General features: G+C 33.8%; 1 protein-coding gene across 1 annotated transcript; it reads left to right on the top strand.

The window, feature by feature from the left end:
• Positions 1–19,077: 19,077 nt before the first annotated feature.
• Positions 19,078–25,257, top strand: LOC114295394 (protein IQ-domain 26). The gene is made up of 3 exons (XM_028239618.2): positions 19,078–19,475; positions 20,742–20,948; positions 24,284–25,257. The coding sequence occupies exons 1-3, from the start codon at positions 19,095–19,097 to the stop codon at positions 24,842–24,844; spliced, it is 1,149 nt and encodes a 382-aa protein (XP_028095419.1). The 5' UTR covers positions 19,078–19,094; the 3' UTR covers positions 24,845–25,257.
• Positions 25,258–27,845: the final 2,588 nt, after the last annotated feature.

Genomic DNA, 27,845 nt, shown 5'->3' with positions numbered 1-27,845 from the left:
AAACTTACCTCAAGTGGCGAAAATGAGAAAAAAAGCCCCGAAATCAAATTTTAATCGGTTCAAAGTGAAGAGAACTGAAAGTTTTCGCGAAACAACTTGGCGTGGGGCGTTGGAAAACGCGTCTAAAGCGCAGATCTAAGAAACAAAATGGTCTAGGAAGGAGGAGAAGGCAGTTTCGGAGCTGAAGTTATGAGCAAAAGGTGTTTGGCTTTGTATATTTAAAGAAATGAGAGCAAAAAGACCAAACTGCCCCAGATTTGGGCTAGGTGGTTGGCCGGCCACCTTTTCTGGTAGGCCGACCACCCCTTGCACTCCAACCTGGTTGATGGCCTTCCCTAGACTCCAAACCTGATCGGTGGTGTTCCCAAGGTGGTCTCCAAGGTCTCTGCAAATTTTGGTAGTCATCGGAGTCCCCAGCACCCGAGAAAGTACAAGAAAAGTGCACTTTTAGTCGCGAAATCCCTCCGCAGGAACTCCAACTCCAACTTTCGATGCGTGTTTCATCGTCACTCGTCAAGAGCAAGATGCATCCTTTTTGAGCATGCTGTGACCCTTCCGGGAGGTAAACCGGAGGTCGCGATTGAGTCGCACTCGTCGAAACTTGCATTTCTTTGCTCGTTGTTTCGCGTCAAACACGCATTCGAATTTGTACTTATCTTGCATTGTTATGCACGTCACTTGCATTCTCATGCATACCACCTGCATTGTTGTGCATGTTTCATTGGTATTGTCATACCTCCATGCTTAACTTGCGTTGTCACACGCATGTCTCTCGCATTGCGATGCACTTTCCCATCAACACCCTGTTTGTCTGTATTCGATGTAGTGTTGAACATGTGTTGCTAACTATGTTGTACTTGTTAAGTTTCTTCCTCTTTCAGGCACAATATTGTATGTACGGTTCATTTGAAGCTGGTGCGACCAGACGAATCGCGTAGGTATTGTATCTTCTCCGTGTGAGATGTGGCGAGAATCGAACAATTCTCCGCATTCTTAAGTTGTATGAAATGTAGTTATTGCTTTGCATTCTTGCTTAAAACTGTTGCGTGTGAGCTTCATTACAGCTTGCTACTTTGCATAAACATGAGTTATATCCGGCTTTGTACATACCATTTTGCATTTTGCCCCGGCCTGCAGGCACATCTTTGTTATCTTGTATGTTTGTCTAAGTCTTTGGCCTCGTCAAAAATGGGTCGTCTCTGGGCTTTAACATTCACTCCTGTCACGTGTGACTTCCGAGTTTTGTCAAAAAGGGGCAAATGTAGACACCCCATTTTTGACCGACCATAAGACTCAGACGTCACCAACTGGGCACTCGGTGATGTTGTATGTTGTGCTCGTTCTGAAGTTGCGGAGTCTCAGTTGCGAGCCTTGCCTCCGGACTTCGGAGCTCTTTTGTGCTTTGTCTCGGTTTGCGAACCAGGTCCTGCTTTCTCTATTTTCTCTTCCCGAAGGGAGGGAGAGGTCTCGTAGATCATCTCTCAGTGGCAGTAGGCTACGTTTCGTGGTCGTAGGCCATTTTTTTTATTTGGAGCCCGGTTTTTGGTTTTCAGAGCCGTCGGCCGTGTGCCTCGGTTCGGGACCGCTTAACTACCTCCGTTTGCTCCAGTTTTTGGCAATCACCTTATTTCCTCCCTTTAGGGGAACACTGTGGCCCTGGAGACCACCTACGTGGTCATACACCACTTTTGGTGCCTAACAGCCTGTTTTCAAGGCCCCGAACCACGTGTTTTGGCCCCCGAACCTTCGTTTTGCATCCGTTTTGGTCCATTTTTGGTAGAGACCTTATTTTCATTGTTAGGGAGGTGGTAGGATGGTGGCTGGCCACCTCTTCCCCTGAAAGCCAGTTTTCTCATTTTCTCTCTCCAAAAGCCGATTTTTCTGACAGAAAGCTAGTTTTTCTCACTTTTGAGCCACATTTTCTGGCTTTTCATACCACCATTGTGTTGTGCTTATCTGGGAAGCCCCCAATATGGATAGGCCGGCCAGAAATTCATCTTGACCCTTTTGAACCTTGCTTAAAAGCTAGCTTTTCTCTCTCTTGGGTCACTTTTTCTGGTTTTTCTCCACACAGCTGTATTCTACTCATCTAGGAGGCCACCTTTCTGGGTAGGCCGACCAGCAATTTTTGTTGACCCTTTTGACCCCTGGTTGGCCGACTAGGGGGGGTGGCCGGCCGGCCACTTGAACTGGCCGGCCTGCTTCTTGCTTTTTGCTTTTCCTGAGTGTAATCCAGCTGTGCCAGCTGGAAGCCATTTAGTGCATCCTCCATACACGTGTATGGAGGATACTTGGGCCTTTTTTGGATATTTTGGAGCCTCTCCTCTATAAAGGAGAGGCTTGGCTTCATATCAGCTGGTTGAACAAAATTCCCTAAGGCATATCACCTCCCTCCTTCATTATCACTACTTAAAGCTCCAAAACCCTAACTTTCTTGGTCCATTTGCACTACAACCCTTAGCACCACACCCCCATCATCCATTCCAGCATCTTGGAAGTCATTTGCAGAGGTTGAAAGCTCACCAACATGGTCCAAAAGCTACTGGAGGTCGGCTCTTCAAGGGTAAGTGTCCATTTCCCTTAAACTTGCATTTTTTGCATGATTGGTTAGCCTTATTTGCAAGCATTTTTGGGCTTCGACCCAAACTGTAAAGTGTCTTATTTTGATCCCCTCTTCAACTTTGTTTAAGGGCACTTTGCTGTTTGAGGTCATTTACTTCCTCTTATCCTCTATCTCTCTTTTAGAGCTATTTTTGCATCCTATTTTAGCCTTACTTGTGAGCATTTTCGGGATTTTCTATAAACTGGAACAAGTCTTGTTTTGACATCCTCTTCAAGTTTTGTTAAGGTCCCATTTCTGTTTGGGGTCATCTTCTCCCTATGCATGCTTCATCTCTTCATGATTAAGGCTATGCATTAGAGCACTTGCATTGGCCATGGTTTGGCCTCTTAGCCACTAAAATCCAGTGAATTTTTAGTGGCTTAGATGCACTTTTGAGGGCCAAAATTAGAGGGGGGTGACCTCCTCTCTCCTTGTCTTGTTTGGTGGTCTTTTGGGCCTTCCAAAGGGACCCTATTTTTCATGCATCGAGGTCTTGTTTCAGGCCTCATTCTGTGAGTTTTGAGGTCTTCCTTGGCTCTGTCCAAGTCCCTTTTAGCCATATTTTATACCTACAATGCATGTGTAGAGCAATTCCATTCAAGGCCTTTTGAGGGGGCCTTTCTTTACATGTTTCCTAGACTGATTTCAGGGCCTATTTTGTGAGTTTTAGGGCTTTCATAACTCATTTCAAGAGTTGGTTAGGTCATGCTAAGTGTCTGTCTTATATGTGCTTAACAATCCCTTGAATGGCCTTCCAACGAAGCCCCTCATTCTTGCATGCATTGGCTGCTTTTTAGTGATTATTTGGACATATTTTGGCATATTTTATTCACTGTTTTTGGCTAGTTTGATGAGTTCTCATTTTCTTCATATACATGCCATGTAAACCATACTTGCTAGCCAATGTTGCATACTATTTTAGTCCATCATGTTAGCATCTTTTGGCCATGCTCTAAACTAGAAATGTGCATGTTTTGGGACTGCCTTGGCTCTGTCTTTAGACTTCATGATCAAATAATGCTTGCTTTGTATACTTGTGGTTCAATGCATTGGACTAGTTTTGAGTTTCGGGGTTTATCCTATGCATCGGGTGCCATATTTCCATGTTTCGGGACCATTTAGCATTATGTTTCAGTGCTGAAAATTAAATGTTTGAATGCCATGCTTCATCCTTTCCATGTTTCGGTAGAGTGGCATTTAATGCCTTAGGTTCGGTCCTCGATTTGCATGCATGTCTGCACGCATTTCGGTCATCTCATTTTCATCTTATGGCCACTGATGTGAGTGCGGCTGAGGTCCACTCATGTTGGTGTAAGTCCATCGTGCATTGTGTATGCCATTTCAATCCATAGCATTGCGTATGCTAGGTTGCATCTTAGAGCATTGTGTATGTCATGTTACATCACGCGCATTGTGTATGTCATTTTAGTACAGAGCATTGCGTATGCTAGGTTGCATGTTAGTCGCATTGTGCATGCCATTCCATTTGCATGGTGCTTGGAATAGGGTTTAGTCCAAGCACGGGAAGCGAGGGGCGTTTCGTACTCCAAGCGACGAAACGTGCCTCGATTCCCGGTCCCCGACGTTCTTGATTATCTATGATAGAATTGTTGGCTTCATATGTTCATACCCGCATTCATGTCATATTAAAACGTGCAATTCGGTCTCTCGGCCACCATGCATCGAGATGCGTGATTGGTGGCTCGAGAATCGAGGGCCACACTCCCTAGAGCTTGTGCATGGACAGGGAGGAGTGGTCGGACACACATATATTGAAAATACATTGCTTTCTCTCTTTCTTGCCTTTGTTATAGAAAAACCAGAGTCCAGGGGCAGAAAGTGGTAGGCCGACCAGGTTTTCTGGTAGGCCGACCACCTTTTTTGGTTTTCACCATGAGGGGTGGTCGGCAAGTGTTTCCCAAGCCAAGAGCTGGTCGGCAGCCTTCCCCAGGTGGAGTTTCAGCCTCCTGGAGTTTTGTGTAAGTTTCTGAAATCAGCTGCAAACAATGGCGGGACAAGGCATCGCGATGGAATTTACCGACAAAGCGCATCGAGCATGCATGCATTCATTGTCATCCAAAACAGAGCTAGGGCAGTCCATTTGCATGCCAGTTTATAGCTTACTGAGCTAATTTGATTATTTAGTTAGTGGATGTGTAATAATTAGCTGTAATTCGATATTCATTTCAGACTGTATTATTTATTCGGACCCTCCGAGTGAGGGCACAATTGTAATAAGTGTGCGTGCGTGTGATGTATGTCTTCCAACCCCACGTCTTTCTCCCTTTTATTTACCTGCTTATGATGGTTAGATTAAGGCATGTTTCAATTAGCATACAGTATGATAGCATGTTTGCATCATTCATCTGTATTGCATGCACTTGGCTCGGCGCATTATACTAACTCCATTTGTATTTCAAATTTCAAATTGAATATGTGCTAGCTGTAGCATCATCATATGCCATGTTTAGAATAGCCGAGCCTATCTTAGCTGCATTTTGCATGTGTTGCATTAGGCATTTCAGCATAGTTAGGATCATGCATGGATTTCTAACATAACTTTTGTTTTGGCTTGGAGTACTCGGTAAGTTTTATGCTTTAGCATCCTTGCATGCGTGTGAGTGACTGCCATGATAGCATGCTTACCATGAGGCTATTTGCTTATATGATATACCTACCTGAATGCCTGTGGGTGAAGGTTGGGTTATTTAGATTGGAACAATTCATCAATTGTGAGTTTTAAGCCCACTAGATAGTGGCAAATCACCTTGTTTTCTAAGCCCACCTGAGGGTGGCAAATCCACATTTTAGCCAACTTGCGAGTAGCAAACTGCTTTAAAAAACAAACATGAGATATTTCGTTCCGATTCAGGCAATCCAGTCTATACTTGTATGATGTGCGCATCACATAGTAAATCTAGGCTAATAACCGGAATAAGAACGCATAATGTTTTCAAAACTAGATATCATGGGTAGTAGAGGCCGATCTTTGATCAGGCGAGCGGGGGTGCTCACGAAGTGACCTTCCCCAATTGTACCCAAGTTCCTGAGCCGAGGCAACTTTGGTGATGACGGACACGTGGCCTTAGGCAACGAGTCAGGGTTTCCTAATTTTTCCAAAAATAAAATATTTAGGTGGCGACTCTGTATCTGGCAAAACTGTCCGTGTTTGGCACTTCTTTCAAAAAAATCTGTTTTAAAAAACGATTTGCCGGATTTGGACTCTTTGATGATTCATCGGTCTTGCATTGCACTCTGCGAGATTAGATACAGGACCGTGACATTGAGTCCTGAACTGTAGTGACCCCAAATGAACAACACGGGATTTCCTTCCCGGGACGTTCGGGGACGTCTACAGACACCTTCTCTTTTTATTGGCCGCAAGGGTCGGCACCAATCTAAGGATGGCTCAACCCTTGTTATGAAATTACCCACTGCATTTTGGTATCAACACCAGCCTAGGGAAGGGTCGACACCTGCAGTGCAGTCACACTTAGTGTTCTAGATTTCTTCTTGGGTGTCGACACCTGTGTTATGAAGGGTCGACACCTACGACTTTTTCCCAGATTTTTCTCACGGTTTGCACCGACTTTTTGGGAATATTTTGACTAGATATTTTGAGTTGACTTTGGGGCTTATATCTATTTTTGACCTAGTACAATATAAAGGCCCTCACTTGACCGTTTCTCTCACTTTTTCTTCCCTTTCCTCCCTCTAAACTGTGAAACACCTTCTCTCTCTCTCTCAGAAGGCACTTTTCACTCTTAGGTTCTTAGATCTATTGTTTGAAGACCTCTACTCACCTTGTTCCTTTGAGATAAAGTGTAGAGCTTGTCGAGGGCTTCATTTTGATGGGAGCAAAGCTTGGTTTCTCCTCCATCGACTTTTGGGTTTTTCTTTTTTCTTCCCCTTCTAAACTTGAGGTAGACATATTCTACTCTCCTATATGGGTTTTAACATAGATATTGTCATCTTGTATAGATGGTGTGACTTAAGAAGGTTTTTGGAAAATTTTTGGTTAGTTCCTATGTATATAAAAGAGGGGTTTCTTATTTGAGTCGTTTATGGGCATGAGGGGTCTTGAATATGTTAAGGCTTGAGAGGAATTGATAAAATTTGGTCTTTGGTATAATATTTGATGAAGGGGGGAGATTTGTCCTAATTTTATTAAATAAGTTATTTTGTATAAATAACGAGATTGGTTCGGAAATTTCGGAATTGAAGGAACATGTGATTAAATGTTGTGGTTGGATTTATGAATTACTCACCTTTGGAAAAGTTGATAAATTATCTATTGTTAGATTTATTTATCTGTTTAGAAATATCTGCTTTGGGCTATCAGTGGAGAATAGCCATGAATGTTGTAGAAATTGCATGATGATTAGGTAAATTGAAACTAACCGATTGGTTTATGTCATTGTATATGACAAGCTGTTTAAATACATTGCATATGTATTTTGTTTAGGAGAAGAAATGGGATGTACTCTATGGTTTGGGAGGAGATATGGGATGTACTCTCAAACCTGTTTGGGAGGAGATAGAGGATGGACTCCATTGATAACTAAGTTGGCCGAAGTATCCACGGTGAAAGTCCCAAAATCTTGCTTACGTTTGTATAACGTAGATGAATTAAAGTATTGAAGTATTATTAATATGAGATGTAGTCTCATTTTGAATTGAAGCATGGAAGAGTTAATGATATGAGTTGTAGTCTTATTTTAAATTGATTATGATTGAAGTGTTGATAGTATGAGTTGTAATCTCATTTTAAACTGTTCGGGTAAACAATGAACAATATCTATGAATTGATTTGGATAATGAAACGGAAAGCAATTGAAATATGGTTGTGAATATGGATTGGTTATGGAAGAGATGTACGTTGGTTTACAGGAGTTAAACATTTATCAAATACTAATGTTTTAGTTAATTCTCATATTATGTTTAGCGTATCTCTACTGGGCTTTGGCTCACCCTATATGGGACATCATTTTCAAGTACAGGTGATATGCCGCCTCCAAGGATGTAACTTGGGAGGTTTAGAAGCTAATGGCTTATTTTTGTAGTTATATTTTGTATTACATGTAATTCAAGCCAAGGGCTTAATATGTTAAGAGTTAGAACTCTCTTTTGTTAAAACCAAGTGTTGACTTGGAAAGTTGTAAGCCCATAGGGCATTTAGTTTTGTTGTCAACATGTAATATTTTTTGTAATGGATACTCTGATAAATGAATACATGTTTATTTCTCCTATGTTTATGGATGTCATGAATGATTGGTTTATATGTATTATTTTGAGGGCGTTACAATAATGGATAATGCATATAATTTAGAAATTAATGAAAAATATTCAATTTATGTATTTTTTAAAAAAATTAATAAATAGATCTTTTGGCGACTAAACATTTAGTAGCCAAAAAATAAAAAGGGAACTTGTTGGCGACTAAATAGTTAGTAGCCAAAAAAAATGAAAGTTTTTAGCGACTAAAAAATTAGTAGCTGAAAAGGGGCACCATGATTTTAGCGACTAAAAAATTGGTAGCTAAAAAGGAGTGCCACGTTTTTAGCGACTAAATATTTTAGTCTCTAAAACATAAAAGCACATTTATTGAAAACTTTGGGCGACTAAATTTTTGGTTGCCAATTGCTGACTTTCGGCAACTAAAAAAATTAGTCGCCAATACTTTTCCTATTGACGACTAATTGTGTAGTCACCAATTAAGGACTTTCGGCGACAAAATATTTCCAATACCTTCCCCGACAATCTTCTCGCGACTAAGCCGGCGACCAAACTATTTAGTTGGGAAAACTTTTTGACAACTAAAATCTGACTTTTGGCGACTAAAAATTTAGTCGCCAAAAGTGCAATTTCTTGTAGTGCACCATTGTCGCCAGAATATTGTTGTCAGAGGGTTTTCAAGATTTTGAGGGTAGGTAGGTTTTGAAGGTGAGATTTGGAAAAGATGGATGGGTAGTGATAAAGGTGGGTGCTCTCATAAACCTTAACTCAAGATGTAGTGGGTGTGTGGGCTTAATTGTGAGATAGAATGTCCTAAAATTATTGATGTCTTTTTTAGTAATTTCATTTGAGGTTATTATTATAATAAAAAAAAACTAAAAAATAGAAGGTTTAAAATAATTGATGGGAATACTAATAACATCACTCTTTTATAAATCTAAAAAATTGGTGTGAGATTTTATTAGAGTTTCCAAAAGTCTTCTTATTGAAATGTCACTTTACTATAATATATGTATTGATGGATAGATATATAGTGTAAGATTGCATACTAAATTTTTTTACTAATCTTTTTGTTACACATAATCTTAAAAGATCTCTCCACTATAAATCTATCCATTATTTCATCAGACCTTATAGTTGAAATTAGTCTCTGTATCACTTGTCCTATTTTACTAAGAGCAATCATCCTTAGTTATCTCCAATAATTTCTCAATTCTTATTAAAAAATACTCCCCAATCATAAATTTGCTAAAACTTTCACCCAATATAACTATAAACTGTATTCTAAAATTTCTCCTAAATCTCTTCCTCGCATAAAATTTTTAAGAACTCTCTTTCTAAACGTGAATTTGTAAAAACTGTGTGAATCTAATAAATAAATAACTCAAAAAATTTCTCTTCAACCAAACCTTATAATCCAAATATGTGGTACAATTATCCTCTCTGTCTCTCCAAAATTGATTCCATAACTTGTAAAACATCTTCAAATTTCTAGAGATAATTTTAGATTGGACCCAAAGCCCTTATTCAAACAACTCCAATGGGATCAAAGTGGAGAAAATCAATATTAAATAAAAAAATGAGATTTTTATCACACATCAGTAGTTAATAATTTTTGAATAATATATTGGAAGTGTTTTTATAATTATCAATAAAGGTCAAAATTTCAGATATGATTCATGAAGAAAATCATAAAATACCAACACCAAATAAAAATATATATATATATATATATATAAGTTTTAAGAATAATTGCTAGCAACACATTTTCTATGCTATGAATAACAACCAAAAAATTCAGCTTGAGTACACGCTATATGTCCTGTCACAATATATCAAAAGGAGAGAAAATTGAACAGATAATTAATCAAATAAAATATTTAAAAAATATTAAAAATTGCTTAACAACTGCATTATTTGTTTGATTTTTCAATGACTTTTGTCACTGTTGAAAATAGTAAAACTAAATCCATACCTTCTATGAAATTCAACATCATGGGGAGAAGAACTGAATGGGCATAAAGGTTATGCCTATAGAGCCCCTAAAAATAGTATAAGTTATTACCTTTAGGTAAAAATCACCAATTCACAATACAAGTGACTATGAGTTGTATCATGGAAATTCACTAATAGAAATATAAAAAGAATTCCAATAAAATCATACAAAGAATGAACTTTTCATGAGACAGTCAATCCAATAGAGTAGAATCTTGTGACTTTAGCATCTTACCTCCTCCAACGTCTGCATTTTAGTACCACCGTGGATTGTTTGATAGATTGAAATGTATACATAAATTTCTATAATTTTAGGGTGTGTTTGGACGGACCGGATAAAAGAAGATTAGAATTTATCGGATTGTTAGTCTTGGGATACATTGTCCCCTGCCTATTTGGTTGAACTGGATTTGTATCCTAGATTTGTTTAATCATAGAATTAGATGTCAGGAAATGACTATTTGGTTGGATAGGATATGAATCCTATGTTTGTTTGGGAAATTATAGAGAAGGATAGATATTCAAATGACTATTTTACCTTTTTCAATTATTTACTAAATAATAGCAATATTAAACATATCTTCAATATTTTAATTATTTTTAACTAGATTAAATAAAAATTTATTTTATTTTATTTTTTGCACAATTAAATAAATTTAATTTTTAAAAATAAAATAAATAAAATATCAATAAAAATATATGTTATTTTTTAATTAAAATTTTAAACAAATTTATTTTAAATAATAATAATAATTAAATAATTAAATTAAATAAAACATCTATTAAAATTTAAATAATGAAATTAATAAAATATAAAAAAAATTTAAAATAAAATATCAACAAAATATCTATAAAAAATTATTTTAAAAATTAAATAGATAAAACATCAATAAAAATTAAATAAAATTATTTTATTTTTAAATTGAGACATTTAAATTTTATTGAATTTTACTAAATATAATACATAATTAAATAGTTGAGAGTCAAAATGGTAATTTCACTACCTAATCTCATATCTCCCTTATCCCTCCATTTGTGTCCCCCCCTCTCCCCGGGACAATAGTTCAATGGATTTGGGATTATTAGTCTGGTGTCAAAATTTTGAACCAAATAACGGACTACTAGTCTAGATGAACTGATAGTCCAATCTCACCCATCAATACCTCAAAACAAACACCACCTTATAGTTCTCCATAAACACAAATGCAATTAACACCTATATATAGTGGGAGGATATGATGTATGTAAGTTTAGATTAGTGGGAGAGAGAAGAGATTTTAGGAAAGAGAAATGATTCAATGGTGCTACATGTATCAATTGATATAGTTCTACTGGATAGCTCGAAAGCAAGTGGCCCGAATGGCTCGAAAATACAAAACGATGTCGTTTTGCATTTTTTTTTCTTCTTCTTTCCGTCTTCGTCTTCCTTTTCCTCTCTTTTCTGTCTTAAACATTTGTGAACATTGACAAACAGAACCTCCTTTCCAAAACCTCCTTCATCTTCTTCTTCCTCTACTTTCTTTCCCTAAAAACTACCAAACCCATCACAAAATTGAAGCAAACCCACTTTCTCTCTCTAAAAACTATGAAACCCATCACAAAATTGAAATCAAAATCAAAATCAAACCCACCCACCGATCAAACACAAAAATCAAATCCACCCACAAAAAATCAAACCCACCCACCGAGAGAGAGAGAGAGAGAGAGAGAGAGAGAGAGAGATCTTCCCAAGAGATACACACACAGATACAAGAGGGATTTTCCCCCTCCATCATCATCAGCACACACATACACAAGAGATACATACAGAGATTTTCCCCTCCCTCTTCTCTCTTCCTCTCTCTTTCTCTTTTCTCTCTTTGTTTTCAGCGATACAAGAGAGAATTTTTTTTTAAAAAAAATACCCAAAACGATATCGTTTTGGGTATTCGAGCCAATTCAGGCCAAATGTTTCTTGAGCTACCAAGGATTATTGCAATTGATATATCAATTAGTTCATCAACATATGTTATAACATTACAACTTCAAAACTATGAACCCCACCCATTATACAATCTAGAAAGACTCAAAACTTCTAAAATTATATCGCATCTTCCATTAATACATTAATTGGTATACCAATTAATATGGGTGAAAGGAAAAACCGATAAACCGATTGGACCGAACGAGTCGAATTGAACCGGTCGGTTTTGGTCTGTTTTTTTTCTTATTTCGGTCTGTTCGGTTATGTTAAAACAAAAAACCGAACTTCGGTTCGGTTTTTGGTAATTATAATTTGAAAACCATATGCACCGAACCGCACCGATATATACTCCATCTTTTTTTATTACTATTATTTATTGTCTAGTTATTTTTTATTATTATTTTCGTGCAGTCATCAATGTAATCAATTCCAATATTCAAAACCTTTTCACACTGCCCAATGTTTCACATTGCTCAAAATAAAAAAATTAAAAAACTCTCTCTCTCTATCTAATTATTACGCTGTTAAGGTTGGATGTCTTCCATCTTCCAGGTCATCTATGTCTTCCATCTTCTATCTTCCATCTTCATCTTCTTCATGTTAAGGTTGGATCTCTCTCTCTCTCTCTCTCTCTCTGAAAACCCTCTCATCTTCTTTCATCCTCCATCTTCTATCTTCATTTTCTTCCATCTTCCATCTTCTATCTTCATCTTCTTCATGTGTTCACCAATGGTCTTTCACCTACAAGAAAAGATTTTGTTGAAGATCGAAGAACCGACTTGTACCGACCGAACCGCACCGCCCCAACGTAAAACCGCTTGGTGCGGTTCTTACTAGTAATTCGGTCTGTTCGGTACAGATCAATGGAAAACCGAAGGGTGCGGTTCGGCGCAAAAATACCTCAAAACCGGACCGCACCGTACCGATTTCACCCCTACCAATTAATATGTATAGCTTTATTCGAAAAGATTAGGAGAGAGATTTTAAAAATTTATAATTCAAAAATTGTTCACATGATTATGAGGTGGTTAAGAGGATAAATTCGAGGAATTTGTAATTCAAAATTTTTTTAGCATAATATTGGGTTTTTTTTGTAAATAAATAAATAAATAAAATTGGGATGAAATATTTGATATAGATAAATATAGAATAATAGTACAACACCTGTTTACTTTTATATACATAAATTTGTGAATATTACCATATCAAGTGTTTAAAATCCAGTTTAAAATCCCGATGAAATAATTATTCTCAAAATAATAATAAAAAGTTAAAAATGTGCCAAATAAATTATCTTTTATATCTTAGAAATTTTAAGAAAACTATTTGTGAAAAATTTACATGGTAGCCTTTTTCTTATGGTAACCTGAAAAAATAGATTAAAACTATATGCACCAATTTGTATATTAATTAGTGTATTAATAGGTGATTTGACATAATTTTAAAGGTTTTAGGTCTTTATAATTTGTATAATGGGTGGGGTTCATAATTTTAAAATGACAATGTTATAGCATATATTAATACATTAATTGATATATCAATTAATATGTGTAGCACCACTAAAAAAAATATTATTGACTTAAGAAATTCTCAATTTTGACATTTTTTGTGGGAAGAATCTTCACTTGGAAAGTTGTAGATGGAAACTTTTTTAATTATAGTAGTTTAGAATTAAAATAAATAAATATATATATATATATATATATATATTTAATTAGCATTTCTCCAATCATGTTATAGTTATGTTTTCTTCTATGAAAAATATTTGTTTTCTATTTTGACTATAACTAAGCTTTTTATTTTTCTTCATCATCATCATCATCATCTGAAAGAAGACTGAATTCTTATTATTTTACTTAACTTACTATTACATTATATACAATTCACTTCAGTTGTAAGTTGTAACAAACTAACTACAAACTAACTAATATAATAACAAACTAACTAATAACAAACTAACCAATCTTGTAACAAACTAACTGCATACAATTTGATATAACTAACTAATTGTGGACTGCTGCTGCTCGTGTACTTTGTGATGAGTTGAACTCTGCTTTTGGACTGCTTGGACTGTTGCAATGTGAGTTGGACTGCTTGGACTGTTGTGATGTGAGTTGAACTCTTCATCAGCCCCCATCAAGCTGAATGGGGCAGCAGTCACCAGAAGCTTGGATTGAAGATAATGAAACCGAGAGACATGCAAAGGTTTAGTGAAGATATCAGCAATCTGCTCAGAGGAAAGAGGTTTACTGCTTTATCACGTTCGCATATTCATCAACTCAAGAACAAACTTCAATCACTTTCAAAGAAATCTCAACCTATGGAGGCCTATCTGCAACAGTTCAAGGACATTTCAGATCAAATTGCATTGGTCACTACACCTATTGATGATGAAGATCTTATTCTTCTTGTTTTGAATGGTCTTCCTGATGAGTATAACTCATTCAAAACAGCTATTCGAGCCAGATCTGGTGCTGTAACCATGGAAGAGGTGTCCTCTTTGTTGTGTTCTGAGGCAATTCATATTGAGAAGATCAATCTACACTCCTCTCCCAATGTTGCTTTTTCTGCAGTTCAAGGAACGTCTTCTGCCCCTCAAACTCTATCTTCACCATATCCTTCTACTCAAGGTTTACAACATTTTCAGTCAGGCCCAAACCGATCCAATTTTTCTACATATAGAGGAAATCATTCCAATTCTCGGGGCAGAGGTCGGTTTACAAATTTTTCTCACTATAGAGGTCATCGTGGTTCAGGTCTTGTTTGCCAAATCTGTGGCAAAAATAATCACACAGCTCTTGAATGTCGTAACCGTATGAGTCCAGCTTATACACCAGCCATGAATCCAGTTTATATACCAGCTTATCCACTTTCTTATGGTTCTGTTTCTGGTTCACCAACTCAAGGAAACAACTCTATGTCTTTTTTCTATCCTGGTGTTTCTTCTCCATCTACAGCCTCTTCTTCCTCATCTTCTCCTTCTTTGTCTACTCTTCAGTCCTTCTTTTGGCCTTCTCCAACTGTTGCTTCTATTTCTTCTTCTGATTCTTCTTCTCTTTCTACTTTACCTATCTCCTCTGCACAGTCTTCTTCTCCCTCAACTTCCTCCTCCTCTTCATATCCTTCCTTGGCTGCTCATCCTGGTATTCACTTAACCATACCTATCCTTCTTCATCCTCCTCCTTCTTCTTTTAATACTCATCCTATGATTACTAGGTCCAAGGCTACTTCTTCCCTATGTTTATCAGCTTCTCTTTCTCCCTCTCTTGCTGAACCTACCTCTTACAAAGAGGCTCTTCAATCTCCACATTGGTTGCCTCAAACCAGAACTTGAGAGGCAAAGAGGAATGATGCAAGAGAGTTATTGCTGTCTCAATAATATGACGATGTTTTCGTTCTGCCAATCCATTTTGAGATGGAGTATGAGGGCAAGAGAACTGATGAACAAGACCATTCTCAGTAAAAAAAATTTGAAATTTATGAGTAGAATATTCACCACCACCATCAGATCTGAAAATCTTAAGAAAAGTAGAGAATTGTTTTTCCACAAACACTTTGAACTCCAAAAATTTATTAAAGACCTCACTCTTGTAGTGTAAAGGAAACAACCAAGTAAAACCACTGAAATCATCAACAAAAAGAACATAATAGCTATATTGAGATTGATCTTGAGTAAAAGGGCCCCAAACATCACTATGAATGAGGGCAAGAGGTTGATTAACAACAGAAGAATATAAGGTAAAAGGTAAACGATGACTTTTAGCTACACAACAGTGAGAACAAAGTCCATTATTATCCTTATTACAAACAACAGGAACAAACTTAGCTATAGTATTGAACTTAGCAGTTGATGGATGACCTAATCTCTTATGCCACAAAGTAGAAGGGATGCTTTGAGTAACATAAGCCTGTGGAGGAGAGGCAAACTGATAAAGACCATTAGAGTGAAAACCTCGAGAAAGCACTACCTTCGAAGTTTTCTCCTGAACAACAAAGGAATTTTGATCAAAAGTGATGGTACAGTTATTATCCTGAGTGAGTTGATGAACAGAAATAAGATTGGAAGAAATTTGTGGAACATGAAGTAAGTTATTCAACTGAAAGCGAAAAGTAGGAGTAGGAAGAATACCAGCTCCACTATGGTGAATAGGAAGAGAATCTCCATTTCCTAGCACAACCTGATCAGGACCTTGATAAGGTTGATACAGCTGCATATGTTGCAAGTCATTAGTAATGTGAGTGGTAGCAGCTGAATCAAGATACCAAGGAGAAGTATCAGACGAAGCAGAAGAACTAGGACCTGCAGCAGAAAAGGCTCGAGGAGCTGTAGTAGATGGAGAAGAAACACCAGGATAGAAAGAAGACATAGAGTTGTTTCCTTGAGTTGGTGAACCAGAAACAGAACCATAAGAAGGTGGATAAGCTGGTATATAAACTGGATTCATGGCTGGTGTATAAGCTGGATTCATACGGTTACGACATTCAAGAGCTGTGTGATTATTTTTGCCACAAATTTGGCAAACAAGACCTGAACCACGACGACCTCTATAGTGAGAAAAATTTGTATAGCGACCTCTGCCCCGAGAATTGGAATGATTTCCTCTATAAGTAGAAAAATTGGATTGGTTTGGGCCTGACTGAAAATGTTGTAAACCTTGAGTAGAAGGATATGGTGAAGATAGAGTTTGAGGGGCAAAAGACGTTCCTTGAACTACAGAAAAAGCAACATTGGGAGAGGAGTGTAGATTGATCTTCTCAATATGAATTGCCTCAGAACACAACAAAGAGGACACCTCTTCCATGGTTACAGCACCAGATCTGGCTCGAATAGCTGTTTTGAATGAGTTATACTCATCAGGAAGACCATTCAAAACAAGAAGAATAAGATCTTCATCATCAATAGGTGTAGTGACCAATGCAATTTGATCTGAAATGTCCTTGAACTGTTGCAGATAGGCCTCCATAGGTTGAGATTTCTTTGAAAGTGATTGAAGTTTGTTCTTGAGTTGATGAATATGCGAACGTGATAAAGCAGTAAACCTCTTTTCTAAAGCCTGCCACACTTCACGACTATGTTGCAGATGCAATATGGAAGAAAAAACTGGTGGTGACAAGGTTGCAGTTAAACAACTCAGAAGATGTGCATCAACAATCTTCCATTTGCTGAATTCTGGATTGGCTACTGAAATGTTCTGTGCATCCAGAATTGTAGAAGAAGGACAATCAACTGATCCATCAAGATAGCCAAAGAATTCTGTAGCTCTAAACAGTTTCTGAACTTGGCTTTTCCAAATTAGATAATTGGATGAGTCAAGTTTGACAGTGACTAATGAATTGAGATTGGAAAGAAGAAGAGAAAGATTTGGCATTGAAGATGATGCCATTGTTGAATGCTCGTCAGAGCTCTAGAGGCTTTGATACCATGAAAGAAGACTGAATTCTTATTATTTTACTCAACTTACTATTACATTATATACAATTCACTTCAGTTGTAAGTTGTAACAAACTAACTACAAACTAACTAATATAATAACAAACTAACTAATAACAAACTAACCAATCTTGTAACAAACTAACTGCATACAATTTGATATAACTAACTAATTGTGGACTGCTGCTGCTCGTGTACTTTGTGATGAGTTGAACTCTGCTTTTGGACTGCTTGGACTGTTGTAATGTGAGTTGGACTGCTTGGACTATTGTGATGTGAGTTGAACTCTTCATCATCATCTTCATCTTCTTCTTCTTCTTTTATTTTTTGTTTTTATATATAAAATCATGTGTATAATATTGGTTTTTGCTAATTAAGAAAAATAAAAGCACATAATTATATTTAAAAAATAAAGAAAAAATGTTCACATGAAATATCCAAATCATGTTAGAAAATATAATAAATACGCAACAGAAAATAAATTTATATGTTTAGAGGCTTCTATTATGAATTAACTTATTTTATTTATAAAAAATATTATTAATTTTTTAGGTATTGAATTGATAAATTTACAACTATTTAACTCATATTTGTAGCTCCTCTTCCATAATGTGGGGATTATTCCCTTATTCATGTGAATTAGAAAATTTGAAGAATTACTTACCACTTAAAATATCTATATTCAATTATTTTGTAACTAATAGTAGCTAATTGTGAAGAATTACTTACCGCTTAATTTTTAAAATTAATTTATATTCAATCAAATAAAACAAGTCTAAATATTCTTAATTATAATTTTTATTATGAAAATTAATTTTAAATTTTTTATATTTTAAATACCTTAAGTTAGAAAATAATTAAATATAGGAAAATACTATGGATCTCAAATAATCTACCGAATTTTCTATCAAACCTCTCACATTGGTGTGAGACCCACACAAATCCACATGTGTGTGGATCCCACATCTTATGTGAGAGGTTTGGTAAAAAATTTGATAGATTACTTGTGATTTAATTCAAAAACTTATGCCCTAATTATTTTTGTTTTTAATTTGGTCTTTTATTATATAAACTTCCGTGTATAACACGGGTATTATACTAGTTAATATACTTTCCATTTGAAATTTATTAATTATGGAATATTTAGAGTTTTTCTATTTATTAAATAAAAGTTGGCCAATAGAATTTTTGCAATGGTTTAAAATAAAATAAAAATTAAGAAATTTAGGTTCAGGTTTTGGAGCTCGCATGATGCTCCTTGTTAGAAATCTCATTTTCTTTAATATTTAGTATAGATAACTTTTTATTAAGAAATCGACAAATCCTAATTAGGATCGTTGAGACACAAATAACAAACCACAAAAAAAAAAAATCAAGTTAATCACACAAATATAATAACACAAGGATTGATGTAGTTCAATTTAGAATAAATTGACATCATGATTACTGTAATTTCACAATAATCTAAAAATGAGTACAACTTTCTTACGCAATACAAGAATTACCCCTTATCTATATACGCATAAAAATTAAAATAATGCCAAAAGACCCGATGCCCCATAAGATGGAGAGCCCAATAACCAATACTTATCAGGCAGTAATTCTGGAATATAGGCACTGGAATATACGTGGTATTTTATAATATTATGATTAGTAAAGAAAATTAATAGTTAAATTATTATGTTAGATGATTAGAAAATATAAAAAGACATATTAAATAATAATTAATTAAAAAATATAAACACGTACTATTTCAAGAATATTTAATAATTTTCCGGTACACAACACCTTTCTCAGTGTTCACTCTTTTTTAAGGCCCCATTCCCTCTCACTCTCTCTTTACTAGTCCTCACATCACACTGACCAAAATGGGTAGAGCAACCAAGTGGCTAAAGACCCTGTTTGGGATAAAGAAAGACAGAGAACAAAAAGAGAACTCAAATTTCGGTGACCGGAATGACAAGAACCGCTGGAGTGTTGGCCACTCTGGGAAAGACTCCAGTGGTTCGGGTCAGAATTCGGAAACCATACCACCAAACATCATGGCAGCCGAAAAACTGCAGAGAAAGCATGCAATGGAGGTTGCTGCCGCCACCTCCGCCGCAGCAGATGCAGCCGTCGCTGCCGCCAAGGCGGTGGCAGATGCTGTTAGGCTCACTAGTAGCCACGGCAGAGCAACCATGTTTGGAGGTGGTGACCGTGAAAGATGGGCTGCCGTCAAGATTCAGTCTGTTTTTCGTGGATATTTGGTAAACTTTTCATGTTCTTCTAGTGCTTTGTTTTTGTGTTTTCAGAAAAAGTTTTGGGGTAAATTACAGCGAAAGTTTCATTTTAATTATCTTAATTTTTATTTGAACAAGTTGAATCTTATTGTAATATGATCCCTTGTTAGTTAAGATTTTTTAATGGAAAAAAGTACGAGAGTGGAATTCAAAAAAATTATACATAGCCTATTTGGGCAATTGGATTGAAAGCCAAAAGGTTGATTTTTTGATTTTTTTTTTTTTAATCATATCAACTTTTTATTTTTGAAAAAAGCTTCATACCCCCACTGGGGGTCGACCCCCAGTGAGGTGTCGGCCTCGGATTGGTCCAAAAACAAAAACTATTTTTTTTTTTTTTTTTTTAAGTTTCCAGCCAGTGGGGGCGCGCCACGTCACTGGGGCGCGACCCCCACTGGGGGTATGCAGCATGTTTGTTTATTTTTTTATATGTTTTTCAATAAAATTCAAAAAATTGACTTTTAACTTACTTCTCAAAATAGGCCTGTGTATATTTTTTCTTAGATTCCATTCTGGTTCCTTAATTTTTACATGGACTTTTCCTTGCAAACGGTTATCTGCATATAGGATTGCAAACGAATTAAGTGAGTTTGACTTGTTTAAAACTCATTTGAATTCGATTCGTTTACTAAATGAACACGAGCTCGAACTCAATTTTTAATAATTAAACCGAGCTTAAGTAGACCTAAACTTAAATTGATAAGACTTGTGAATATAAAGAAATGTGTTACTATTTGTTTTTAAAAATATATCAAGTCAACTTTTATTAATTTATTTTATTATTCTATTTGTGTTTGGTATTTGTTCAAATTTACATATTTAATTGATAAATATTAATACAAACATAATTTTATATTTTGCTCTTAATTTTTTTTTTATCTTAATAAACAATTTAATTTAAGTTTAATTTTGTATTTTAAACTCAAGCTCATTTATATAATTGAATTGACTCAAGCCGAACTCAAATTTTTCAAATACAGCACTTGAGCTCGATTATTTAAATTTGATTTGATCTCAGGCTTGACTAATTCTTAACAAATGAATTTAAACACTCAAAAATTTAATTCGGTTCTTCTCATATATTAGCTTACATGACAGATGGATAATATTACAATGAAATTAAAAGTATGAGGTTGAATAAACTATAGTGACTAATGTTATTATTTGTCTAATATTTTATTTATTTTAGTGAAGCAAAGTATTTTATTGTATTTATTTTTAAATTTTAAACAGGCGAGAAGAGCACTAAAGGCAGTAAAAGGGTTAGTGAAGATACAAGCACATGTTAGAGGCTATTTGGTGCGTAAACAAGCCACTGCAATGTTTCGTAGTATGCAAGCTCTAATAAGAGCACAGGCCACAGTTCGTGCCCAAAAATCTCTTGGCTTCATCAACACTGGCGACAATTTTCATCCTCAATGTCGAACCCCTAAATCTGTTGTAAGACTCAAAAATCTTGTAATACAAAAGTTTAATGCATAATTGATCTGACACATAAAACAAATTAGCAGATAAAATTTTACAAGATTGCTCGGTGAAACTCACTTTTGAAAAATCTTATCGACTAATTTACTTTATGTGTCTCAGACTGACTCATCACAAATGTTTTGATCACGAATGCCTCGTTTGCTAACACTTCCGTTTCTTTCTTTTCTTTTTTTTTTCTATTTTTTTATTTTGTTTATATTTTTAAAGATGTAAAATCAATTGAATTTTTTTTATTTGGAAATGAAAAAGTTGTTTTTATTTATTTTTAAAATAAGTTTTTACTTGTTCTTCCTCTATCACCACTGACCTCTAGCAACTCCAATTGACATTTGACGACCTCCGATCACCTTTCAACTGACTATGAGCGAGCTCCAAGCCACCTTGCGTGTGACCAACTCTCAATCACCGCCTGTGGCCCTGGCCACCAACTCGAACAATCACCTCCAACCATTCCTATTTTCAGCTACCACATTCGTTCACTCTCTGTTGATGACCGCTATATTTGCAACTCACCAAATATATTTATTTTTGTATACTTGACCATTTTTTGTTTTGCTTTTTATAAATTAAAAGAGTTTTTGTTAACAATTACCAATGCATTTCCACTATTATAGAAAGTCAAGAAAATAATAAATGTATTGAACTAAACAATTTTTTTTCCTAGTGGCACCAAAATCCCCTTTCCTTTTCTTATTTTACATTTCCGTCAATTTTATTTTTATATGATAATGTTATACAAATAAAATAATATTTAAAGGAAAATTCTATTATTCCAGAATTCTTGTACAACAGTGGCACTTTTATAAATAAAATACATCTTGATAAATTTTAAATTTTGAAATGATAAGTTCACAATTCAAAATATCATTATATATACATATATGATAGCATATTTCCTGTGCTATCATATGATAGCATATTTCCTGTGCTATCAATTAAAAATTAATTTTAAAATTAAATAATAATATAAAATTTATTAAAAATGTATAGAAAAATAGTTTAGAATGAATTAAATTTTAACCATTTCATTAGAACATATATATATATATATATATATATATATATATATATATATATATATATGTTTTGAAGTTGTTATATCATTAATTGTGTATTTTAATTTCTCAATAAGAAATAGATGTCATAATTTAATTGGTAAAAATTAAAAAAATAAAATAAATTACAAAAATTATATTTCTGATAAAATAAAAATACTTATCATCCTGTAAGTTTTTCAGATTTATTGTATTCTATGTTAAAGTTTGTCCAATTATATATTGCTACAATTTTCATTCATATTTTCTATTTAAATATTTTTAAATTACAAATAAATAAATTTTATTTGGACTGTTTTTTTAAATCTCAAATTATTAAATCAAAAAAAAAACAATTAGATAAGTTGGTAGTTTTATACCATGTATATTTTATGTCAGACATGTTTAATTTTTAAAAATAAAAAATAGAAGCCTTAGATATGATTAAAATATACAGTTAAAAACACATGCATTTTTAAACACAACACATGTATTTTTTGATGTGGCATAAAAATTTGCTTACATGTGTCACGCGGAATTTCTTTTTTATTTAATAAATGTGCTATAAATATTTTGAGGCCTAAAAAATTCTTAATTTTTTAGACACCACATGTATTGTTCAGTTTTCAAAAATAAAAATATAAAATTTTGAAGTAATATTTTTCAAATTATATAAGACTAAGATTATATTTGAAATTTCCTTTCAAAGATTTTAAAATTTCAAATTAGATATGAGTTAGATATGATTTTTTTTTATTACTTTCTATATTAAGATTTTTAAATTATAAAATCATAGATATGATTAGATGGACTAATATTTTCATGCCATTTGTATTTCTTTAAGGTTCACAAGTTTTTAAAAAATTAAGAAATTTAAATAAATGTTTTAGAACTAATAAAAATTGATTTTTCTTAATATATAGTATAGATATAGATAGATTAGTCAATCCTACATAAAGTAGGTTTTTATTTGATAAAATAATTTTTAAAAAAAAAAATAAAAAAATCAAATGAACTCAATAAATATGAGGCATGGTGTCTCTAATTATGCCAAGATTTTAACAATCCTTATCTCCTGCACCACAAATTTTTTTAATGAAATTTATGATTTTGAGTGATATTTTTTTTATATATATTTTGAATGATAAAATTTGGAGAGATGATTACCTTAAAATCAAGATAGTATTTCAAGAACAAATTTTGTGAAATAGTAATGTATGGAAGATCAATCAACCAACCAATGTAAATTGTACAACGATTTAAAGGCAAATGTATAAGTATAGGTTATGATACATTATATATAATCAACATCAAACATATACATAAATACAAAATGTATACATTTACACATATGCAAATATATTTAACATTACATGCATATACTATTATTTAGAAATACATTATACATACATATGTTTAACATTACATGTAAATACTCAACGCAAAAGGTTCAAAAAGATAATACGAAAGGAAGAGAAAACATTAATTAAAATGTAAATATACCAATTTCTAATAATAAAAATAGACAAATAAATGATTAAGTATAAAACTAACATCTTCTAAAATACATGTTGCATTGATCCTTCTAATATTGAATTGCTATATGTTGTTTAGAGTTTTTAAAATTCTATGTTTTCTATCTTTACTTTATATTTTTGATTTTGGAAGGTTGAGAGGGAGGCAAATATATAGGATATGCTAATGATTTTCCATATTAATGGGGTATTTGAATTTTGAAATTCAAATTTAAAGGATAATTAGAGTTTTTTTTTTTTTTTTTTAGTTGGGTTAAACAATAGAAAGTTTTTTAATTGTTTAAAAAAAATTAAAAAAATTAAAATTTGAATGAAATTTTGAAACTTCTACAAAAATTCTCATTAAAAATCTCATTTTTCTTAATATATATATATATAGATATCAACACTTACGTTTAAATATAAAAAGGCTCCTTTTGAATTTTGTCTTAGGCCCTAAAAAGGTTAAGAAAAATAAATAAAAATGTAAAATAGAAGGAAATAGAAAAAACGGTATTTTGGTCCCATTAGAGAAAAAATAATTGTTTAGTACAATATATTTATTACCTTTTTTATTTTATATATATATATATATATATTAGTGGACGTTGTTAATATTATTTAATGCATTGTTAACCAAAAAAAAAAAAAAAATAGTAAACTTGGCAACCCAATGACACCTAATTGAATTTGTTGGGAATTGATTACAAATGTTAGTTGTTTTTATCGATTTATGTAGCAAAGGTTTGATGATACGAGAAGTGAGTACAATATTGCATCAATTCAAAGTAGAAGGCATCCAGCTTTTTTTGAGACTCGAACTAATGCAATTCATAAAACTCCAAAGATTGTGGAAGTTGACAAAGGTAGGTCCAAATCAAGATCCCAGAGATTCACCACCTCGGTGTCCGATTTCGGCAACGACCCACGTCGAGTTCTGACCCATTTATCAATACCCGAATGCCGGAGTTTTCATTGTGCTGCCGATTGGGGGTTTGCCACTACCCAAAATACCCCTAGGGTTGTCAATTGGAGTGGACCGCCCACACCGGCCAATGACATTTTCAGGTCTACAAGTGCCCCAAAGCAAAGGCCTGAGCTATGTCCAAAGAAGAAGCTCTCACTGAATCAAATGATGGAGGCAAGGAAGAATAGGCTAAGTGAGGCTAGAATTCAAAGGTCAAGTTCAGAAATTCAAGAAATGATTAATTTCAAGAAAGCTGTGATTGGTAAGCTTGATAGATCTTCAGAGTTTACTAGGGAGAAAGAACAAGATCATTACATGAAGAGGAGGTGGTGACTACTGACAGAATGAAAAGGAAGGCATTGAAGAATAAGAAGAAGATAGGTATGGCTTTGAATAATTGTATTCAAATATGTATTGATATTAATGATACAGCATATATTGACTGATATCAATATAAAAATACATAGGTGAATATTGATTTCAAAAAACTCGATAATCTTAACACATATCAATCAATATTTAAAATTCTAGTTATATATATGATGCAACAATACCACTAATATATAAGCGTTAGCCTGATGGTTAGGCTTGGGATTTGGAGGTGTGTTTCTTCTAAGATATCAAATTTAAAATTTCTCAAATGTAATAAATAAAATAAAAAAAACACTCGAACATATATTGAATTTTATCCGAGTGTAGTGTTCTTCTTCACGTCATGTGGTATGGAAAATGTTATGTAGCATGAAATTGTATCCTTTAGAATGATTGTGGTCCATAAATATAGCATTTTGAGCACTATTTGTGGATTTTTAGTATTGTTGATAGCAATTCTAATTATATTTACCAATCAATTAATTGCTTTTTTATGTTTTTTTTTTAAATTTATATATGATGTTATAATAAAATTTAAGAAGTACAATTCCAATAATAATATCAAATACAATAAATAATTAATAATAATAAAAAAATTCAAAATGGAATAAAAAAACTCAACAAATATACGAAGAATAAAACTTGCTAACAGATGAATTAAATATAAAGATAGTGACTGCGAAGGCATTGCTTTTTCAATTATACCCGTACTGTTAATAAACACAAAAGATTATTCAGCTTGCTTGTTTTTTATTTTTCAAAAATACTTTTAAGAAAATTTTACTTTTTTATTTTTTGTGTTTTTTTATTTTTACTGAATTTTTTTTTAATATTTTAAGCAATTTTTTTAATTTTTACACACTCCAAACATAAATACACATAAAAAGTATAAATTTTGTGAAAAAAATATTTTAAAACTTCACTAAATACCAAAAATATAAAAAAAAAATAAATGAAAATTCAGTATGTTTTTCATATTTTTATGTATTTATTAATTTTTTAAAATATTTTTTCACAAATTTTTTACTTTTTAGATACATCTAAGTAAGGTGCATCTAAAAAAAAGTATTTAAAATTTTAAAAATATTCACTTAAACAAAAAAAAAACACAAAAAATAAAAAACTCAATTTTTAAAAAACTTAATTCAAAAAACTCAAACCAAACATACACATTATTATTATAGCTGATATCTACCATCATTAAATATTTTTCTTTCAACTAACAGTCATATTAGAAATACAAAAAATATATATATATATATATATATATTAAATTTTTTACCAATTTTTTACATGGGTATGAGACATGTACAAATTCAGAGTTTTGTGATTGAGACGCGAGACAAAATATTCCAAACAAACATGAAAGTAAAAAAATATGAATATGCCAAAGGAATTTTTAATAACTTTTATTGACTTATTTTAAGTCAATAGATTAACTTTTTAACAAATTTTAAAATATATATATATATATATATATTCCTAAGAAGCACTCATACTCGTAGCCTTTCTTTACCCTGTTGGTTTGACGATTCAAAGGGTCCCCAAGTCAAAATGGTTAGCATCACCTTAAAGCTATGTCTAATGCATAAAATGGCACGTTATTGTTGAATTTTGGCATTGTTTGTTAAAATATTAAATTTTAGTAATTTAATTCCAATGCATAAATGTTATTTTTTGACGTAATCACTTTTTTCTTTACATACTTTCTTTTCAATTATCATTCTTGTAACTACCAACTAATTTTTAATTATTTCAATCACTATTTTTCTAACCATTTTAACAAAATAAAAAATAAAAAAACTCTACATATCACCGAGTGTCTAACATTTTAATCCCCCCCCAAAAAAAAAAAAAAAAAAAGAAGAAAAAGAAGAAGAAGAAGTAATCACATCCCAACCACAACCCATTCCCTCTTGTTTGTGAGCCGTCATATTTAACAATATGCTATGTATCAAAATTCACATAAGATATAACATTACCAAAATGGGCTCTGTTTAAGTGTGCAACCCCCTCAAGGTTGCACACCATATGCAACCTAATTGTTAGCCGTTAGATTACAATAATTGATCAAGACCATTGAATTGTTTAATTGTGAAAAAGTTGAAATCGGGGCAACCGGTTAATGCTCGTATTTGCATGATTGCATCCTACTCACTCTCTGTATTTCGTTCCTATCTCTATCTGCTCTCCTCTCTGTGTAAGGTTGGGTCAGTGTAATTGTTGATTTCCATTAACAACGAGAAGCCCTTGCCGTGTTCGTTCCATTGACGAAGCTTTGTAGGGAACAGTATAACGGGCGATTTCCAACAACAACGTAACTACAAGCCTGTGTTGGTTCCATTGCTGAAGTGAAGCCCTTTTCTCCAACTAGATATGAGGTATGGAGTTGTCTCCCTCTCTCTGTCTCCCTCTCTGTCTCTCTGGCCTCTTCACTTCAGCTATTTTCCATCAACTAAACCCCCATCCTAACTTCAACCGCTCTACGTTTCGCTCAAACGGAAACCCCTCCATTGGCAACTAACATTTCTCTTTCTCAAGCGAGTGTTTGTGTTTGCACAAACAACTAAACCGTGTGAAAATGTCATGTTTGTGTTTGTGTTAACATTTTTCGGTTATCAAGTAATTGTTTGTACTAATGTCATGTGCAGTATGGCCCGAGCGGAAGTTAAAAGGGAATGTGATGATTATGACATTCCAAATGAAGCAGATGACATTCGTTTGATGAATGAAAGTCGGGTAGAACCTTATCATGGTTGCGAAGCTGGTCCGAGCAATGAAGAAGCAACCAACATGAACGTTGAAGATGGCGGAGCCGATGTGAAAAAAGAAATGGTTGACGATGCTCATGGCAATGACATGGTTGGTGATGTTGAACGTGCTATTTTGGAACAGAAATTTGATTCGGTCGAAGATGGAGAAACTTTCTACAATGCGTATGCTAAAGCCAAGGGATTTCGTA

This window comes from Camellia sinensis, chromosome 5, assembly GCF_055761805.1.
Source record: "Camellia sinensis isolate YWXY chromosome 5, ASM5576180v1, whole genome shotgun sequence".
Lineage (NCBI taxonomy): Eukaryota > Viridiplantae > Streptophyta > Magnoliopsida > Ericales > Theaceae > Camellia > Camellia sinensis.
This window is presented reverse-complemented; position numbering and strand designations above follow the sequence as displayed.